Here is a 20,977-nt window from a genome sequence, read left to right as displayed (position 1 = left end):
CTCAAGTCAGTAATGTATTTCATTATAAGATTGTGTTTTTATTAAACATGGCTTGTTTACATTATCATAATTTCACAACATTTGACATTTATTGCATACCAGCACATGAGAAAAATATTAGCAGAGTTGGACAGTAAAGAAACACAAATATATATGGATTCTTTACTGGCAAGTCTAACTTTAAATGGGAAAAGGCTTTTAATTTATATACAAATCACAACACTCACACACAAATACCACATTTAAGTACACTTTAAAAACAACTGAATTAAATGAACTATTAAAGTTCCTACAATAAATAGGCTACATGTTCAGCCTAATTTGTCCAGGAGAAGCTGAATGTCTTCTTGACCATGATATAATCTTTTGAGCCCTCTGGGCAGATACCGGCATGACGACAGATTCAGGTACTTCAGAGCTGGTGCCTGGGTTATTAGTAACCTATGAAACAATAATAAGTACAAGAACATCTTTACCAATCTACTGAAAATTAAGAAAAGCCTTGTAATCTCTATTATAATTATAAACTCTTGTCAACAAGTGTTAATGGGTGGTGAGTCTTCTGGCAGGCACTATAAGCATGTGAGCAACTACACAGGTAATCCTTACCTGAGTGTAGATGAAGTGATTTTTGTACCACTGAGGTTCAGGGAGCGAAACAAATCGACTCCAGTAGCATGTGCAAGATATCCCATGGCAATCTCCATATCTTCCTCAGAAAATGGCTGGTTGGCCAAATCAAGCTCCCTGAGGGTGCTGCTCCATTTCTGGGCAAGCATGTGTATGCCTTTCTTGGATGCTACCATGGTATTGCTATTGAAGTACAGGCCCCAATACAAACACTCCAGTTCTACAGAAGACAGGGCAGCAAATTAAGAGAAAACCAGCATATTACTGCATCCCTGAAATTCATAGGTATGATCAAATTCTTCTATATTGCAAACTATAAGTATAAAAATAGGGAAAGTCCATCAAACCATGTGCTATTCATAGCGGTGTGTGGATTAAATATTACATTCACTACTGTGTGAGGTACATCAATGCTTACTCTCTCGTTATTTCAAAATCGAAACTTACTCTCAAAAGGCAGAGCGTAGAGTCCAGTGGCTGTGATGCGGGAGGCACCACGCAGGTCTAGCACACGCAGGTGGGGGGAGCCATGCAGCACATTGTTCAGGTCACTGTCCGTCATGAAAGAGTGAGAAGAAGTGGCAATGCACAGCTCCTCTAGCATGGGAAAACCGGACGTTGAACTAGGTGTGTTGCGGATCATTTTAGGAACTGGAGTGACATTCATCAATCTAAAAGTCTAAATTATAAAATCATTTAAAAGAGAAGAAAAAAAAAGATTGTAATATTTTATATTTGTAGTAGAATTTGTATAAATTCTCATTCTACAACATCACCATTAATAACACTTAGAGCAGGGAAGGGCAGCTTAGGTCCTGGAGGGCTACTCTCTTGCGGAGTTAAAGGATAATTCCGGTATTTAACACCTTGAGTCTATATTGTAGTTTGTTTTGGATGAACAAGAGTGGTGGACAAAATTTTTTTGACAATGGTTCCTCTCTCGAGTTTTTGACTATAAAAGAATTGGCCATGGACCCATTTAACATTGGAGTCAATGGCCATGTCCGAAAATGTAATTAAAACAACCTTTAACATTAGTTTTCAAATCTGTGCAACTCACCGAGTGATTAGTGATGTTAGTTGATGTTCCAGAAACAAAAAGTGTTGCGAAATACAGTTTCTGTCGTGTTTTATTCATCATTTTGTAAAATCCCATTGAATTCTGTTGAAGGACTGAGTGCTCGTTAATATAAATGCGCTACCGGAAACGGAAAGCGGGCTGTTTACATTTGGTCGATGTAGTCTTTTTGCTCGCTTCCGTTTCTCATAAGGCTAGGAAGCAGAGCAACTGTGCTCCGGGAGAGTAAGCGAAATAAACAAACAAAACCTTGAAAATATTGAAAGACGTGACCACTGACCAGTGCAATATGAAGTTGAACTCGACTGTGACCGTGAGTGTCCCGCGAGACATAAACATCGGTTATCGCCATCAAGTGGTCGGGAGTGTGCTAACGCTTCAGATTCAAATATTGAGCGGAAGTTACACGGTTGTGAAGTGTCTGAAAAAATAGTTCCACTATAGCAAAATAAACGGATTGGAATCATATATTGCGACGATATATTGTTTATAATCATCAACGAACACCACTAACCACTCGGTGAGTTTAACAGTTTTGTAAACGAACATTATTGGCTGTTTTAATGACATTTTCGGACATGGCCATTGACTCCAATGTTAAATGGGTCCATGGCCAATTCTATTATAGTCAAAAACTCGAGAGAGGAACCATTGTCAAAAAAATGTTGTCCACCACTCTTGTTCATCCAAAACAAACTACAATATAGACTCAAGGTGTTAAATACCGGAATTATCCTTTAAGCTCCGACCCTGATAAAAACTCAGCTGATTGTAGCTTCTTTTTTTTTTGTAATCCTGAAGACATTGATTAGCAGGTTCAGGTGTGTTTGCTTACGGTTCAAGCTAAACTCAGCAGCAGAGTGGCCCTCCAGGATTGAAGTTGCCAATACCTGACTTCTGGGAATGTCAGGATTGCTGCACATTTTCATATTTAAATATGAAATGATTTCTAATTTTTCAACATAATTAAGGTACTTTAAATATGAAACTAAAACCACCAGTAGGTGGCGTATAACGCTACAGTATAACGTATACAAAGTATTTAGATATGTCTAAGTCAAAATGCCATTTAGAATTTCAGACCTCACGGAAATTTAAGACCTCCCTCAAATTTTAAAAATCGAATTTAATACTTCAGGATCCACAGGAACCCTGAATGTGCGCAAATGTTTTTTAGAATGACAAACAATAACTGTGCACTCAATTCAGAAAATACAGCTATACATCACCTCCTGTGCACTGTCTTGTATATTGAATTGGTTTGTGTACATGTACATGAAGATCACAAAACATTTTAGTTTAAATACCTGAAGTTTAGGGCATCCAATCTGCAAAGCCTGAATACAGATGGGAAGCTGGCAGTATCCTCCATCTAATTTAGTATTGATCTCCAGAAGCCTGAGCTCTGGACAGCAACCTTTCTATAAATTCAGAGACATATCAGGAACAAACAGACATACAGTAACAACTTGGGTCACATTAAGTAAAAAGGATTAATATTAACTTACAGACAACACACTGAGCAGTTTGTCACTTTTGGTGCTGTGTGTGAAGTAAATTTTCTTTATTTGGTTGCCGTACGCCTCAAGGAAGGACACCAGACCATCCACATTAAACTATATTAAAAAAAGAACACAAAACAGGTAGCATGTGATGGTAACAAGGGGTAGCATATGGTGGATCAGTGAAACACGCTCTGTAAAGTAAAAAAGGAAGAATGAGGCATACTACCATAATGGACAAAAATACTCCAGGAGTCACTTTCTTAAAAGAAAACTTCACATTAAAAAGAAAATTCAAAACCCCTTTGACTGTGGTTTCATTTAGTGGTTTTAACATTTGTTTTGCCCGATTATATTTTAGTGATTCATCCAATTCCACACAGCTGGAGGTTAAAACCACTTTTGACCACATTGTGCTTGTAACATAAACATTGATGCAACTGAACAACAGTGCATGGCTGATTACTAACCTAACCTAAAAGCAGATATATATGCACAAGACTTCATGGATATTTGGGGAGAAACGGTCTTAGGAGAATTTTGCACTTTATCAACATGCAATTGATAACATAGAGCGGTCACAGGAGACACAATAGGTGCGTTCGACTTGATGCGGCGCTGTGCAGACTGATCGGTGTGTACGACATCAAATTATCGCAAGAGCGATTCGAAAGCATATGGCTGCAACTGCTCTCACTGTACTTTGATGTCATGATACAGAGATCGGTCTGCGCAGCACCACTTTAAGTCATACACACCTATTGAAACACGTCACTACCACGTGTAAATAGCAATGTGTTTTGACTGACCACTTGAGAATGGATCACCTGCAGTAACGTTGTTAAACACCACACAATCGCTTAGGGCCCCGCAGATTTGAGTGGCCCCCCGCTGACCAAGCAATAAAATCAGTTGATGGCCGCTGTTACAGCAGCGCTGTTGACCTCATTTATTACATATAAACATTGCTTCCGTAACCAAATTTAGAATGCTGAAAATATTGTTCGCTGATCAATGTTAATCAATGTGAATAAGCCTAAATTAAATCTGCTCATCATTAAAAGCAATCATGTCTCCTCTTGGATTAAACTGCTCGATTCATGATTCTTAAAAAACGTTTTGAAACGTCAGAGTTACAGTATGGGTGTATAGACTTTCAATGGAGGGACAGAAAGTAGGCTATCTTCACATTTGTGTCCTGAAGATGCACGAAAGTCATATGTGTTTGGAACGACATGAGGTTGAGTAAATGATAGCATTTTCATCTATGGGTGAACTAACACTAACCAAATCGGCGTGCACGCTTTGGCGGTGATGAGCCAGAGACGGACACGCTCAGTGCTTGTCATATTTAGATTTAAATACACGTAATACTAGCAAAAAATTCATATTTTGTTTGTAAAATACACACTGATGTGATGTCTATGGAAGCTGCAATTAAAACTCTTTTAATTTGACACATTTTATTCATGTCAGAAATACATTGTGTAATTTTAAATAATGAAGACAACGGACAAAATGATGACTCTTGATGAATCCAAAACCAAGAAGTTTTATATCTTAAAGCTTAAGGGAGCAAGTATTAAAGTGTAGACAATTTTTGTTTTGAGTGTAAAATAAAATAAATATATTTTTTACATTTCTCACTTAATTGTATTGAATATTACTGTTACTTATGTTACGTAATGTTGGGGAGTGGGGATCCTGGGGAACCCACACCAAAGTATCATAAAGTAGTCCATATGACATTATATACACCAAAATATCCTCTTTTCTGTTCCACAGAAAGTCATACAGGTTTGGAATAACATCAGGGTAAATACAATTTTCATTTTGGGGTAAGAAACCCTTTAAATCTAGGTAAACAATAATCTAATTACATACAAACCTCTGAGTGTTGCACATTTATATTCTCCAATGAACGACAGTCAGCGCCAAGGCTTTGGAAGGCTTTTTCTGTCATTCCCGTGCAGTAAGACAGCTTGAGCGAATGAAGATTTTGGCATGATTGAGAAACTTTCTAGAAAAACAGAGCACAGTCCCTGATTATATAATACAGAACAACACTCCCAAAACATTTTTAGAAACAGATTTAGATACCAGAAACAAAATTCCAAAGCAGATTTATTATTATTACCTGAATAACATAGTCAACATGTTTTTTCCAGTGGCAAAGGGAGAACTCTCTCAGCTGAGACAATCTGCAGGAAATTAACACAACAAAACTTGAATAATTTGCATGAATTATGCTTTGCGATTGCCATGTAAGTTATTCCAGTGTAAAAACAACAACAACAACAACATTTTATTTTGTTAAACCACTGACCTGTTTTCAGCTAGCCAGTTTATAGTGTTCCTAATCTTCTGTTCTGTCCCAGGTAATTGAGTCTTACTGGGTTCAATCCAGCAGTAGCCAATTGACACATTGCGCCACAGGACCGGAGAGGACGCAGCTCCATTCCATAGATGGCAAACTCTACCAACCCTTTAAAAGATAGCAAACAAATGCAACTATAAACATAAAGCAAATATAGTATCTGTAGCAAGTTATAAAGGCTGTACAGAAACTGAATAGCACAAATACGCCGTATGGGCCTCACCTGCACAGAAAAGGAACAGCTCCATCCTGGTGAATTGCAAACTGAAAGATTTTCACCAGGACCTCTATTGGTAAACTCTGACCCCAGTGGTCTAAACTAACAGAATGTGCAGCTTCCAAATCAACATTTTTATCAATAGTTTCTTCTGTGACTTTGCGGACTCTTACTGGTGCCTTTTTAGTTTTGGAAGAGGAGGTTTTACTCTTGCCTTTTTTGTTTCCCTTTTTTTTCTTAGATCCCTTCCGCTTGGGCTTCCATATACTGTCACCACTACTTATATTTGATATAATCAAAAGCATGTCCTCTCCCTCCTGGATGGTGTAATTTGGTCTCACAGTTCGCTTGACATTTTTTCTCTTTTTCTTTTTGCTTTTGTCATCCTTAAGAGAATCAGCTTTCCTCTTCAAAGGTCTTTTTGCTTTTGCAGGTGCAGTCTGGGACGTCCCTGGAATGTCCCCCTGGGTGGTTGACGACATTTCTGCAGAAGGAGCCTGGAGTGAATCTGGCTCTGTGCTTGAATAGGAAACCTGCGTTATTCTATAACAAGTCCTTAAAAATCAATTCAACAAATCTTCATGAAGAAGATTGTAACGTTAAAGGAAATATTGAAAATTGGCATGTCCGCACAACTTACAAATAGTTCATTTAAACTTTATAATCATTTGCATTGTTGCAGACAGGTCCAACAGCAGTTGTCAGGTCTTCGCTGAAAAAATGGACAATCATGCGAATTTATTTAGCGTTTACAGCTTCATTACTGAAGCATACTCGAAGTACCGTCTTGCTGCTTTGTTGTTATTATCCGAGCCCCATGATGCACTAGCGTAACAATGACTGTCGTCATATCCGCTTTCATGCGCAGTGGTGAGAAGCTCATAGCCTGCCCACTCTCGTTTGGAGAATAACTTTTTTGCAAACCATGCGTTACAAAACTACGGAGCCCCTAAAGGGACCTTTGCAAAAATAAAAATATAAAGACTATCGCGTGCGCACGAGAAACTATTGCGTGCGCACGAGAAACTATTGCGTGCTCACGAGAAACTATTGCGTGCGCACGAGAAACTATTGCGTGCTCACGAGAAACTTTCGCGTGCGCACGAGAAACGTATCGCGTGAGAACGCAATAGTTTCTCGTGAGCACGCATTACAATTTCCGATTTGCGTTGCGTCACTGTCATTACTATGAGGAAAACAAGAGCATGGATGTGGATGCGCATGAATTAATCGAAAGACTTCACACTAACACAAACACATTTTCAAAACTGTAAAAGGTTAGGTTATATAAAAATAAAACATTAACAAATTATTTGATGATAAACATAGTCTATTACTGTCTTAAGTGAACTGCATTTATAGTTGGCATATAAACGCTAATACTAGGCTAATTATTATAGGCCTACATTTAGGCTACATATTTAGACGGTTTTATCCAAAAAAGGAACAAATAATTCGTCAAATGTCAGTCATAATACTTTAATATCAATTTAAAGTTGCCATAGACTAAAGATTTTTCTAGTCGACTAGTAGCAATTAGTACACAAATCTATTAAATAGGTAAGTGCTTAATTTGTAAAGTGGGAGGTCCCGGAGCGCAGAGGGGGGGTGGATCCGGCGACTCAAAACGGGGGTTGGAGGTAATGGAACAAAAAAAATTACAATGCCTATGTAGCTTCTAAAAAGAATAATATATATATATGTAATATATATAATAATATGATAATGAACTAGTTCATGTTCATAGTTCTTTTTTTTATGAACTAAGTTCACACATCTAAAAATGAACTAGTTCACGTTCATTTGTTAAATTCTTTTAACAAAGTAGGCTATTATTAATAATAATGTTATTTCAACACAATATCTCGTTATTTCGAAATAATATGTGTGCGTGCATCTGTAAATCCGGTGACGCGTATATTGATTTTTATTAATAAACAAGTGTTTTCTCTAAAAGTGTCGATTCGGCTGCAAAGATAAAGTTGACGATCGCCATCTCCGTGTGAACGCGCTTATAGAGAGAAATGCACATAAATAAGCCTATGGATTACATAATCAGAGAGTAGCCTTTTTCTTTTTTCGTTTTGAATTATTTCGTTTAAAGACATTTCAAGCTTTGTGTATTTTATGTATTTGTCATGTCTGTGTGAGGCATACACTGAGTTTCGTTAAGTTAGGATGTGCTCTAGTTCACGTGCAATGCAAGTGAGCGCGCGGGCGCCTCCGTTATATTTGGTTCGTCGGCCTATTCATTAAATACAGGCAATTGGTTGATGAAAAATTGATTAAAATTAAGATACAATTTATACAAAACGAAATTCACTTTAAAGAAAGGCTTTCTATAACAACTTCAACTTCAACGGTCAAAATCATGTCTGACCCGCTCCATGTCTCATATTGCGCATCCTATTTTACTCGGTCGTGCTGTTCACTTTTCATAAATCAACATAAATGGAAAAAAATAATAATACAATTATAATATTTTAACAAATATGAAACGCGCTTTTTTAATGGCTACAACAGTAGGCTATAGTAGGCCTACATAGCACTCTCTATTTGTACAAATTTCTGCACATTAATTTAATTCTGAATTTTGCACACACAAGTTGAAAGGCATTTGTTCAAATCAAGTTCACGGATAATTGTGCGTGCATTTATTAGCCTAATCATTATGATACTAAAATCATCATCAATGTACAAAAAATCAGATGAGCGCATAATATGAACGGTTAAGCATTTTCCTCCCATAGAAAACCATTAGGCTATAAGAACGCTTAATGTGGCTTAATGCAGATTAGAATGTCCCCTTATTTATGTCGAAATAACGAGATATCGATACTAGGCTACTGTGTCCACCGTGGTCTCTTTTTTGATCAGCGGAAACGATTTTTGCTTGTTTGGGATCTGACTGTCCAGCGTATTTGAAAAAGTTAAGCAAACTTTCCTGTCTTTTTGACATTATTTTAGTGACACAGGAGGTGCCGGATCCAATAAAAAAGGTTCCGGATCCAATGTCGGAGGTGACGGAACATGTTCCGGCGTGTTCCGGCTCAAATTAAGCCAGGCCTGGGTGCATGGAGGAATAACCTATTCCGCGCTCAAGCGCTTATACATTTTGCCGTAAAGCATCGGAAAAAGCAGGATAATGATAACAAATGTGTCAGAAAAAATAATTAGGCATTTTAATTTTGATTTTAATTCTTAGCCCTGTATTATTATTGTCTAACCTGTATTATGACTGACATTTGACGAATTATTTGTTCCTTTTTTGGATAAAACCGTCTAAATATGTAGCCTAAATGTAGGCCTATAATAATTAGCCTAGTATTAGCGTTTATATGCCAACTATAAATGCAGTTCACTTAAGACAGTAATAGACTGTTTATCATCAAATAATTTGTTAATGTTTTATTTTTATATAACCTAACCTTTTACAGTTTTGAAAATGTGTTTGTGTTAGTGTGAAGTCTTTCGATTAATTCATGCGCATCCACATCCATGCTCTTGTTTTCCTCATAGTAATGACAGTGACGCAACGCAAATCGGAAATTGTAATGCGTGCTCACGAGAAACTATTGCGTTCTCACGCGATACGTTTCTCGTGCGCACGCGAAAGTTTCTCGTGAGCACGCAATAGTTTCTCGTGCGCACGCAATAGTTTCTCGTGAGCACGCAATAGTTTCTCGTGCGCACGCAATAGTTTCTCGTGAGCACGCGATAGTCTTTATATTTTTATTTTTGCAAAGGTCCCTTTAGGGGCTCCGTACAAAACGCATATAATAAATAAATAAATAAATAAATAAATGAGGATATCACAAAATATTACTGCATTGCTGATGTGGACATAACACAAACGTCATTTTTAAATATATATATAGGCTACGTTTTGTTTGTTTTGTTGGTCAGAAACAAAATCGGTTTGAATCTTTTGTTCATCTCGGACTGAACCGGTCCGATGGGTTGGCGAGTCAGGAACAAGAACATTCATTTCTTTTAAATGTTAACATTTCACTTTATGCTATGACTGACTTGTCTTCATGTTTTATGTGGTGAATCAATCCTGCAACAAAACGGGGGCACGTAAATTTAAATAAAACTTAAATTACAATAAAACGCTTTTGTTTATATAAGTTAATTGAAAAGGAAACATAATAAGCAACTATAAGTGCCTACATATGATTTCATTATGACGGATCGTATGGTTTGTTAATAGTTTTAATGCTTTACGGAGTTGCGAAACTCCGTAAAACTATTTTTCATACGAAGAATGAAAGGGGTATATATCCAATCATCGACTCCTCCAATGCACACGTGACTTAACAGGGAAGTGGACGAGAGTGGACGATCCTAGGTACATGAAAGTTATTACCAAAACGGAACCCCCTCTCTCTCTCTACAGTCTACACACTGCAAAGGTTCCAAAGAGAAAAACGCGCTACACAAAACACCTAACTTACATCTACTAGAAAGCAAATAGTACCGCTGCAGCACAATACGTTGGTGAGTAACGTTACATTTTAACATTTCTCACTTAAGCAGTACTATTGTTGTCTTTTGAAAATGCATTGCCCTTGGTACATTTTTGTGAATGCTTGTTCGGTTTAAACAGTTTTACTAAATAACGTTGTTTAAAAGTTTTATCAATGGCAATCTTCCACAGAAATACCAATTCAACACAAACGGCGGGCATGTTTTCAAATTTCACGATATGGTGCATTATCGCGCGCTAAACAAACCACGAATATGAAAACTAGTTTTCAGCCCCCATGCTTATGTTTTAACTAGTAAAACAAAACAATCAAAATTGATATTTAGTCAATAATATATTTTTATATAAATACAAAAAGCAGCCGCGTGAGCAAATGTGGCGTGAACATTTTGTTCCTTGATTATTCAAGGATAACTAACCGGCTAACTCACCCAGTTTACAGAGTGTGTGACCTTGATTTAAGTTAGCAGTGATGTAACTGAACTTTTTCCACTATTCTTTTCCTACTATTTTTGTCCCATGAGCAACTGGTAATTTTCATAACCAATGTTTTTCCAAGGAAATCACAGATACTATAGTTACTATAAATATTATCTTAAAATATAAATATTATATTTATAGTTACTATAAATATTATCACGACTGTAAAATAATGGTGAAATAATTAATATGTAAAATAATGTTAACATAGCATTGGTTGATAGCAGTTAATATTGGTTAATAAACCTTTAACTTACCATGTTACCATAATATCTTTATAATATATTGTGTACCAAAGGATATGTCTTGTAAATCTAAGGACTGAAAAGGCGGAAGATGATAGTTACATTTTTTCAGTTGAAAATTTTTAGAACCCTGTAATGCCAATAGGAAAACTCCTGTTGTAACGTGATCAGAAAAAAATAACCTGAGGAATAATATTTATTGCACGGTTAAGATTAGCTGTGGACTACCATGCTCTGGTCGTTATTACTAAAACATTTATCTGGCCTTTATTTGGAAGTGTGCTCACCGGATGGTTTAAAAAACAAGCCAAGCCACTTTGATGTTCAACAATGGAGGATCTGCAAGACTTTGGTTCCTCTAGTGCGAGTGCTATGACCATTGCTGCTGAGCTCAGTGAGTACAACTTTTTGTCTTGTTTTTCAATGACTTGCAATCAAAACAAACTACTTTTTTTAAGTGTCTGCCTTATATGTGAAAACTCATATAGTTATTTTCTATACATAAAAGAAAGAATATATATATATATATATATATATATATATATATATATATATATATATATGGGTTATTGACAAATAGGCCTAAAGCTTTAAAAAAAACGTCTTTTTAAAAATCTCAACTGATGTAATGCATATTTTTGAGTCATGTACAATTTGTTTAAACAAGGTTTAGTTGGTAGATACTTAAAAATTAGCTTATATATTTTTTTTACCAGTATTTGAAAGAGATCTACACATCTTTTCACTCTGCCACAAGGATCAGTTGGGATCCTCTGGAGATGCATTATCAGGTTTTCTGTTATTACCATGTCAATTCATAATAAAAGAGCCATATTTGCAGTTGTGCCACCCTGACATTTGAGAATATAAAAATAGCTGTAGTGTAAACAAGTAAAACTAGTACTGATATTTATAAAATTAGTTTTTTAGTATTTAGTTTAAAATGTTTTATTAGTAAGAAGTTGTATTATTTTTTTGTCTGTTCATTTGTTCAGACAGTTGCACCACCTGACATTCTGGGGGTTTAAGATAACAAAACATAAAATATGTATTATTTAAATATACTAAAAATGTATTCAAGCTAAATAGGTTTTATAGAATAAAGTGATATATGTATATGTAATAATAATTTTAAAGAAAATAATGCACTTGGACATAAAAATATGCAGGTCATGTCATTGACCCATATATAATAGTTGTGTTGTCTTATGTCTTGCAGAGGATGATTTTTACTCCAAGCTTGTTGACGACTATCTTGGTGCTCATTACGGAGAACTGTTGGAGCTGGATGAAAAGCCCTGGAAAAACCGCATGTTGGTCCAGATTGGGCTGATGAGAGAGGAGCAAGATCTTTCATGGGTCGATTTAATACAATGGCTCCAAAAGATTATCCCAATGTTTCAGTCTGCTGATTTCCAAAGCCTGATTGAGAGAAACACCACGACAGCTTTAAGCTTAACTGGAGATGCCAGAGAAAATTTTCTTGAGTCGGATGTCAACTTTGAATTTGTTGGACCTATATGTGATAGTATTGGAATCGGAAGAAGAGATTTACTTGAAATGTCTGATTTTTCTGATCGTGCAAATTTAACTGGTCTCACAAACGGCCTAATTCTCGAATTGACTAACTTTATTTCACGAGAGAAATTAGACCCGGTCGTCTTAGTTTCCTGGATTCGTAACTTTGAGCCTTTATTTTGTTATGATGGCAAGATCCAAAAAGCCTACAAGCTCCTACGAGCTAATCTCAAGAATTTCAGAATACAGTACCGCAACAATCAGAGGAGCCGAAAGCGGAGCCGTGGATTGCTAGATGAGTTTCTTCAGAGTCCATTTGATCTTGCTCCTGAAGGGGATGCAGATGATATTGAATACAGAAGGGTGGCAATGATCAAAGCACATCTAAGGAAGAAACGCAGCATTTCCGTGCATACACCTACCACTGCAGTCAAGAAGGAGGATGAACCCTTCGATATTTTGCTGGCAGATGCCACTGTAAAACCTCACTTTCAGCGTGAACCAAAGAAAATTCCCCATGTGATCAGTGTAAAAAGGGAACAGAGCCATCAAACATTGATACAGTCACTAGAAGATGTGGAAGAAGACCCAAGAAGTGACACGGGCGACAATGTAACGCTTCTTGATATCTCTGTGCTGTCTTGGCAAAAGATTGCAGACGTGTGTGGAGGAAAGAACGAAGCTGCTAAGGTGGCTTCAATGGATCTACTTCAGAATCACTTCTCGGCAATGCTGAAGGAAGATGCCAACCTGAGATCTCTCGTTGACAAAGTCAAAGAAAGCACCCATCCACTTGTGCCACCTTTGAATTTCCTGCGTTACATCTGCCAATTTCTTTTCGAACTTATTGATGTAACTGAGCAGCAAATGTTGTCATTCGGAAGAGATCTTGTGAACACCACAGGCGAGAAACTGGGACGCGACAAGCACCCCAGATTTCTGAGTTTTGTCAACTTCGATGAGAGCGCAGTGGCTCGTTACATTCACACAGCTTCTGAAATTTTATGTCCAAGTGAGGAAACCAACCCAAACTACCGCAGGTACTGGCTTGCTTTTTGCCTCGAGAGAAAAAACCCTTCCAGACTACCTATAAATCGGTCGAATCGTGTCATTAACTACTTTGAGGCAGCTGCCGGACTCATTCACCATCATGAAGATGTTGTTCTTTTTGTATCTGACCTGCAGCTTCTGAATGAGAACTCAAACTCAAATATCCTGTTGGAGAGCGTCAATGCTGATGCAAACGACGAGGCTTTGCAGGCGCTGGTCTGTGTGGTTGCTATTGTCTACCTTAAAGTCTTGGGACCCTTTTGGCAGCTTCTGAAGAGTGATGGAGAATATCCTCTTTTCAGTAGGTACATCCTTTGCCTGTATGACAAGCTCTTGGAATGGTCGCAAGACGCCAGTTGCCTTTTCCAACCAGAAGCTTTTGTGAATGTATTCTTACAGGTTCCAATGCAAGAGGGGACTTTTGATGGAGTGTTCAGATTTTGCCGTGCTAATGCAGAGAACCAGTACGGTACTCTCATGAGAGCTTGTTTACAGAGGATGATGAAAGCCCTCGCAGCTGTACTGGAGGACAATCTCAAAGATTTCTTACCTGGCGGTGAGTACTGCAAAGATCAGCCTAAGGATATAGCGGTTCAAATGGCAAACTGCACATTTTCACAGCTGATGGGTGAGTACCCCTTCGGTCATGGGTACCCTTATGAGAAGAACAGGCCGGATAAACCCCTCAGTCAAGCCGAAGGTTGCGCTTCCAAAGAGACAGAACAAGAACCTGCTTCCCGAAAGACGACAGATGAACCGACATCACCAGCGTTCACATTATCACCTGCCAAAACCATTCAAAAGCAGCAACAAGAGTCAAAACGCTACTCCATCTTAGAAGGATCAAATCTCAATGCTGCTAAAAAAATGAAGGTGTCTAGACTAAAGCAAAAAGCTCAGGATCACATTTATAAGAAATTGATTGTTGGAGCGGTTTCAAAATATGGCGGCCCATGTAAAAGCAAGCAAGATGTTGAACGATTGCTTGCAAAACTCCAAGGTGCAAGCCATGCACATACACGCGAGGTTATTCGCTGTGAGCTGAACTACCAAAAGAGCATCTTGGGTTCCAGAGACAAAAAGCTAAATCACATTGGTTTCTCTTTGAATGACATGGTTTCTACACTGAAGGACATCTTGCCAAATGAGAGAGTTATAGTTACACCACAAGGTGAAACTGTGCTTGATCACACAGAGATTCAAGAGACCCTGATGCAAACAACATCCTCAGACCCTCAGAGCACAGCCACTGGTCAACAAAGCAATATTGATATAAAGAAAAGAAATGTTTTTGGCCCTTGTTACAGGGAGAACTTTGATTTTCTTTGATTGTGTTTTAATGCAACTGAATAAATGACACTTGCATTAGTTTCTTGATTTTATTTTTCTGCATATGGATACGATTTTTGTTCTCAGATGTTTTGTTATTAATAAGCTTGATCTCTTATACCTACAGTAAGAGATTGCTAGACTTGTTTTTTTCTATACGTATCAAAATAGGTAATTAATTAATTGATTTTCGACATTTTTTTTTTTTTTTTAGAAATTGAATTACAAAATAAAACCGTTTTTAGAAACCTACTTGTCCTGTTTTTTATTAAACAACAATACTTTTACTACTACAACCAGTAATGACAATCATCTTATTATTACCAATAGTGTAAAACTGTATTATATTTATATTGCATTCTATACTCTATATCAAAGTAGAATATATTTATATAATATAATATGTATATATACCGTATATACTTGTTTGGAATCACTATCAAACATGTACTTTTATTCACCAAGGATGCATTGAGGAAAAAGTGCAGTAAAATCATTTCTAATGTTATAAATTACTTTCCCTAAATCTGTACTGTACTGTTCATTTAAACTGAGATATTTTAATTTTAAATCATAAAACAGGAAATGGTCATTTCAAAAAGCAATACTTCATTATATATATGGATAAAAAGATATATATATATATATATATATATATATATATATATATATATATATATATATATATATACACATACATACATACATACATACATACATACATACAGTTAAACCAAAATGTATTCAGACACCTTCAACATTTCTCACATGATCACAGTTTATTCGCTAAAGTTTAGAAAATGGTAATAAAATATGACAAGAACTCAGTTATTAAATCAGTTGATATTTCACTGGTTTTTGCCACCCTTCTGTTAGACTGTCTCACAAATTAATTGGGTTAAATAGCTGTCAGCTGTTAAATTTAAGTACATAATTAGATAATACGAATTTAGGTCAACCAATTACCAAGCAATGCTTAATTTTGTCAGTATGTGGTGTAAAAAGGTCACGTTAGCAATTAAAGAAAAAACACTTGCAACAAAACATGGTCAGGTCAAATTGTCTGAATAATTTTTGGTCTTACAAATGTAAGTTTTACTGGTAGACCACTGTATGAATAATGTTTGGGTAAAATATGTCATAGTTTACTACATTTAGCTATCCTCACTTACATAAATGAACTATAGTGTCCTGCACCCACTAGTAAAAAAAATATATACAACATTATATCTGGTGTCTGAATAATCTTTGGTTTGACTGTATATTGTTTTAACACATTTGTTTTAAACAGTTTGTTTTCATATTTTTAAATTAAAATACTAAATATATCTTTTATATCTCATTGCAAGTGAATACGGAGTTTAAGTAAACACTGATAATCACAAGAATTATCTGTTCATTCCTATTCACCAGAAATAGGAAACGTACAATGTTCTAACTTACCCGTGCCCTTTTCCTAGACGTATAAATGGCAGATACATGGTGGAATCATGCCATCGTTACACACATTTTGGTGGCCCTGTTTGGAATGGGCTCATGGATCTCTGTGAACTCATTATGGCTTGAACTGCCAGTTGTTGTAGGTGTTCTACCTGAAGGTAATTTTATTTATTTATTTATTTTATTTTTTACTTATACCATAGTAACTTATTTTAATAAAACTTGAATGTGTCACACAGCTGTACCTAGTAGATGCTGTATTTATTATCCTGATAACAGTAGAATTTAAAACATGTCCTTTCTTTATAGGGTGGAACTTACCAGCCTATATTTCAGTGCTGATTGCATTTGGGAATTTGGGTCCAGTGGCTGTCACTTTAACCCACCACTTTGCTCCAGGACAGCTAAATGAACGAGTGGTCATCCACATCATACAAGTGCTAGCGGTGGTTGCAGCTGGATTTCTTGCTCTCTTTTGGTCCCAGGTGGTCACGGTTGCTGGAGAGCCCAGGTCTGTCCCATTCCTGCTGCTTACTTTTATATTGTCATTTGTCTGCTGCACTTCCAATGTCACCTTCTTACCCTTCATGTTCCGTTACCCCTCGCAATACATCCGGACGTTCTTCGTCGGACAGGGTCTTAGCGCACTCTTTCCCTGTGTAGTTGCTTTGGGGCAGGGTGTAGGGAAACTAGAGTGTGTTAAGACGTCCAACGGCACAGAGCCCCACTATTTCAAAGAAAACTTCCCTGCCCAAAACTTCTTCTGGTTCTTGTCCGTAATGCTGGCGTTTTCGGCCCTCTGTTTCGTGGCTCTGACGTACAGAGTGGTGTCACATACTGCGGCAGAGGAAGTTCCAAAGACTGAGCAGGAAATAGGGAAAATGGAGGAAGAGGCACACCCTTTACAAAATGGAGATTCGCCTGTTTCTGAGGAACAAGTTGAAGTTGAAAAACAGGCACCTGTTGTGGCCTTCTGGACGTCACGCAATGTCTATCTGCTCCTGTTGTTAGGAATATCCAATGCTCTGACCAACGGCGTGCTGCCATCAGTACAGAGTTTCTCCTGTCTGCCTTATGGCACCATGACCTTTCACCTCTCTGTCGTCTTGGGCAACATTGCAAACCCTCTGGCCTGCTTTGTGGCCATGTTTGTCCTACTTAGGTAAGTGAGTTAAAGTTCTCATTGAGTTTTTTGGTGTACATAACAGTACTGTAAAAAAAAGTTTTTCTGTTTTTTAAATTCTGCTCCTGTACAATTTGTCATTGAATTGTGTGATGTAAGTGTCATTAAAGGGTTAGTTCACCTAAAAGTGAAAATTACCCCATGATTTACTCACCCTCAAGTCATCCTAAGTGTATATGACATTCTTCTTTCAGACAAATACAATCGGTGTTATATAAAAAAAATGTCCTGGCTCTTCCAAGCTTTATAATGGCAGTTTATGTTTTGAAGTCCATCAAAGTGCATCCATCCATCATAAAATGAATCCACACGGCTCTGCAGGGGTTAATAAAGGCTTTCTGAAGTGTTCGTGTAAGAAAAATATCCACATATAAAACTTTATCGACTCAAATAACTAGCTTCCGGCAGACGGCCGTACGGATCGATTTTCGGAGGAAGACTAACCCCTGACCCGACGCACAATGTAATGACGAACACATCGATTCACTTCAGAAGGCCTTTAAAACTGAGGTGTAAAAACCTTTTACACCTTGTAGATTACTTTTATGATTAATGGATGCACTTTGATGGACTTCAAAACAAAAACTTCCATTGACTACCATTATATAGCTTGGTAGAGCCAGGACATTTTTTAATATTCGTCTGAAAGAAGAATGTCATATACAGCTAGGATGACTGGTGAATAAATCATGGGGTAATTTTCATTTTTGGGTGAACTAACCCTTTAATTTAGTTGATTTTAGAACTGAAATTAAGGTTTCATTACAGGTCCAGTGTTGGTCTTGGTATGATGTCACTAGTAGGCTGTATTTTTGCAGCCTATCTCATGGCCTTGGCAGCACTTAGCCCCTGCCCACCACTTTTAGGAAGTCAGTCTGGAGACGCTTTAGTGGTTAGTAACTTTATCTCATTACTGGGTTGAAGAGGAACTTACTAAGAATGAATCTCTTAAAATGTTGAAAGTGCTCTTTACTAAAGAACTGAAATATCACGTGCAAATACCACATGCAAAAGTGGTGCAACTGTTTAAGGATTCGCCACTCTCTCATTATTTTACCATCTGTAAAGATCTGATAAAAAGGTGTCAAAAGTAATCCTAAACCTTAAAATCTGCTAGTAAAGATAATTATTTTAAAAACGGGTCATTATATACAATATATATATAATTAAAATATTAATATATATATTAATAAAAGTATATATAGTAATAAAAACTATGGAAGTCTGTGGTGCAACTGTTTTACTTGTTCCTTACACTTCCATTATAAGTGCTTAATTGTTAAAGCATTTAAAACAAAAATGAAAGGAATATTTTTTAATAAAATTAGAAAATTGGTAAAATAATAATATAATTAATTATAATACCAACTTTTGTTATATAATATTTAATATTATTTCTAATTAAATGTTTTCCAGGGTAAATGACAATGTGCCACAGATGCTGTTGACTTTAGTTCTATTTATCCCATAATATGCACAGTCACCCATTCATTTACTACACATAATACACAAACTATCTGTAAATAGCCTACAGTAATTCTATGAAACTTTATCTTTTTTAATCAAAGCCTGTAATACTTTTACCATTTAGATCATATCCTGGATCATCTTCACTGGCCTGTTCTCTTACCTGAAGGTGATAGTTGGGACTCTGCTTCATGAAGCAGGACATGCAGCTCTGCTCTGGTGTGGAGTCTTCATCCAGGCTGGCTCTCTTATCGGAGCCTTTACAATGTTCCCTTTAGTCAGTGTGTACCAGGTCTTTCAGCCAGCCAAGGACTGCATTGATGTCTGCAGTTAATAATTCAACGCTGGAGTTTACATTCACACCATGCCTTTATATAGCAGGTATCTCTTCACGTGGGAATCTACGATGAAAAGAGATGGTAAAGCTGATGCCTTCACAGGACATTTTAGTTAATGGCAATGCAACATGAGCTGCTCTTGATCACATAGCAAATCTCTGTGTTACCTGATGGCACAGTGTGTGTGTGTGTGTGTGTGTGTGTGTGTGTGTGTGTGTGTGTGTGTGTGTGTGTGTGTGTGTGTGTGTGTGTGTGTGTGTGTGTGTGTGTGTGTGTGTGTGTGTGTGTGTGTGTGTGTGTGTGTGTGTGGGACACCTTAGTCTAGATGAATTGGTTTCATACACTAAGATAAGACATTTGTGCTTGAAAATCAGAGCAGGCATGATTTTATAATAGAAAACCTCAATATCAGCATGTCAGCAAATGTTTAGCCCAGAAATCAAATCAGCAATCTTTCCATGAGTAGACTTATAGTGAGTAAGACTTTCTTACCGGTGTATGTTTAATCCGTGTAGTATTATACACAGCATGTGTTTGTTAGCAAGCTGATCATTGTTGATAAATGTAAATCAGGTAAAACTTTTTTCAATGACTCTAAGATTAAACTGTTTTGTTGACCACAAGCGAAAAATGTGCATTGCCACATTCCATGTTAATGGCTTCTTACAGTTGGATTTAGATCTAGAAGCACAACCTTGTCTCTCTGCTGAATATCTAGTTTTGTTTATCTGTAAAAATTTTGATTTAATGTAGGCTACACAAGTCTAAGTCGACAACATGTCAAACCTGTAATATCTGCCATGTGTGTTTCTGCCATGTTTTACCTTTTTGATTTTGATAATTTTAGATGTGAGGCCAGTATTTTAATTACGTTATTTAATGATGTTTTATTAACAAGGTTCGGGAGAAGCACGTTCAGATAATTAAGTGGAGAGCACTCAGCAATCAATGGTAAAGGTATATACACTCAGCAGTCTCACCTCATTCCATTGACAGTTTTGCAGCATCCCTCCACCACCCCTTCTCCACGCTTCTAGTCCTAAGCACTTACATAGGGGGGAGTACTCTGGGTTCGGGCCGAACTCCGAGCTCGGAGCCCTCCCTCCGGACAGCACGCCAAATACGCATTAAACTTTACCCCTTCAAGTTATATGTAAGTGTGAACTCGTGAAATGATCTCATGCATTCTCCAGCTGCTGTTATCACTTATTTTATGTTTGTATTATTATTTTTGAAATAAGAATTCAGATGCATTCCTGACATCTCTAATGAAAGCCTTTATTTAAGACCTGTTGTATTAATATTGCATAGTAGTAGTATTATCATGCTGTGGAAACTTTGAATAGGCTATACAAATATGAAGAATTTCCCCTCATGTCTTCAATGACATTGGGGCTGAAGGCAGTGAAGGGGCTGAAAATATTATGACATCATATAACTATTATATGCTTTTTTTTTCTTCTTTTTTTCTGTTCACTTATTCTTATGCCCTTTTTAATATGTCATCGTTATGAGGTCTCATTGTAAATAAATTGTTCTTTCAACAAAAGTGGAATGTTGTTGCTGACCGAAAACAGCTTATTCTGGGGCGCAAATTAGGAGGGATTTTAGCCCCCCTAAAAATGTATGATTAA

At 37.0% G+C, this 20,977-nt stretch overlaps 2 protein-coding genes across 7 annotated transcripts; one reads left to right on the top strand and one right to left on the bottom strand.

Moving 5' to 3' along the window:
* Window positions 1-13: 13 nt before the first annotated feature.
* fbxl6 (F-box and leucine-rich repeat protein 6) lies at window positions 14-6,926 on the bottom strand. 5 transcript variants are annotated; one of them, XM_079591713.1, is made up of 10 exons: window positions 6,445-6,926; window positions 5,811-6,323; window positions 5,537-5,695; window positions 5,348-5,411; window positions 5,099-5,230; window positions 3,217-3,324; window positions 3,016-3,129; window positions 1,078-1,309; window positions 610-850; window positions 14-441 (listed from the first exon to the last, which is right to left on the bottom strand). In XM_079591713.1, exons 1-10 carry the CDS (start codon window positions 6,453-6,455, stop codon window positions 312-314), a joined length of 1,704 nt encoding a protein of 567 aa, XP_079447839.1. In that variant the 5' UTR covers window positions 6,456-6,926; the 3' UTR covers window positions 14-311. The 5 variants fall into 5 exon arrangements, with proteins under 5 accessions (XP_079447839.1, XP_079447840.1, XP_079447841.1 ...); XM_079591714.1 differs by having other exon boundaries at window positions 5,811-6,359; window positions 6,445-6,692; XM_079591715.1 differs by having other exon boundaries at window positions 5,811-6,318; window positions 6,445-6,658.
* A 3,151-nt stretch (window positions 6,927-10,077) lies between these two features.
* Window positions 10,078-20,603, top strand: slc52a2 (solute carrier family 52 member 2). Of its 2 annotated transcripts, XM_079589973.1 has the most exons (5): window positions 10,112-10,304; window positions 16,376-16,513; window positions 16,665-17,517; window positions 18,307-18,430; window positions 19,130-20,603. In XM_079589973.1, exons 2-5 carry the CDS (start codon window positions 16,384-16,386, stop codon window positions 19,337-19,339), a joined length of 1,317 nt encoding a protein of 438 aa, XP_079446099.1. In that variant the 5' UTR covers window positions 10,112-10,304; window positions 16,376-16,383; the 3' UTR covers window positions 19,340-20,603. The 2 variants fall into 2 exon arrangements, with proteins under 2 accessions (XP_079446098.1, XP_079446099.1); XM_079589972.1 differs by lacking the exons at window positions 16,376-16,513; window positions 16,665-17,517; window positions 18,307-18,430; window positions 19,130-20,603 and adding exons at window positions 11,297-11,412; window positions 12,238-15,159 and having other exon boundaries at window positions 10,078-10,304.
* The last annotated feature ends 374 nt before the right edge of the window (window positions 20,604-20,977 follow it).

This window comes from Phoxinus phoxinus (assembly GCF_949152265.1).
Source record: "Phoxinus phoxinus genome assembly, chromosome: 19".
NCBI lineage: Eukaryota > Metazoa > Chordata > Actinopteri > Cypriniformes > Leuciscidae > Phoxinus > Phoxinus phoxinus.
Note: the sequence above shows the minus strand (reverse complement) of the source record. Positions and strands in the feature narration are given on the sequence as shown.

Bases quoted from the DNA above. Each gene is read 5' to 3' on its own strand.
- fbxl6 (XM_079591714.1), bottom strand. The intron at 5,231-5,347 runs GTAATAATAATA...CTGTTTTTCTAG, and splicing joins ATGTTGACTATGTTATTCAG to AAAGTTTCTCAATCATGCCA. The intron at 3,130-3,216 runs GTAAGTTAATAT...CTGAATTTATAG, and splicing joins AACTGCTCAGTGTGTTGTCT to AAAGGTTGCTGTCCAGAGCT.
- slc52a2 (XM_079589972.1), top strand. From the start codon at position 11,349: ATGGAGGATCTGCAAGACTTTGGTTCCTCTAGTGCGAGTGCTATGACC. The intron at 11,413-12,237 runs GTGAGTACAACT...TATGTCTTGCAG, and splicing joins GACCATTGCTGCTGAGCTCA to AGGATGATTTTTACTCCAAG.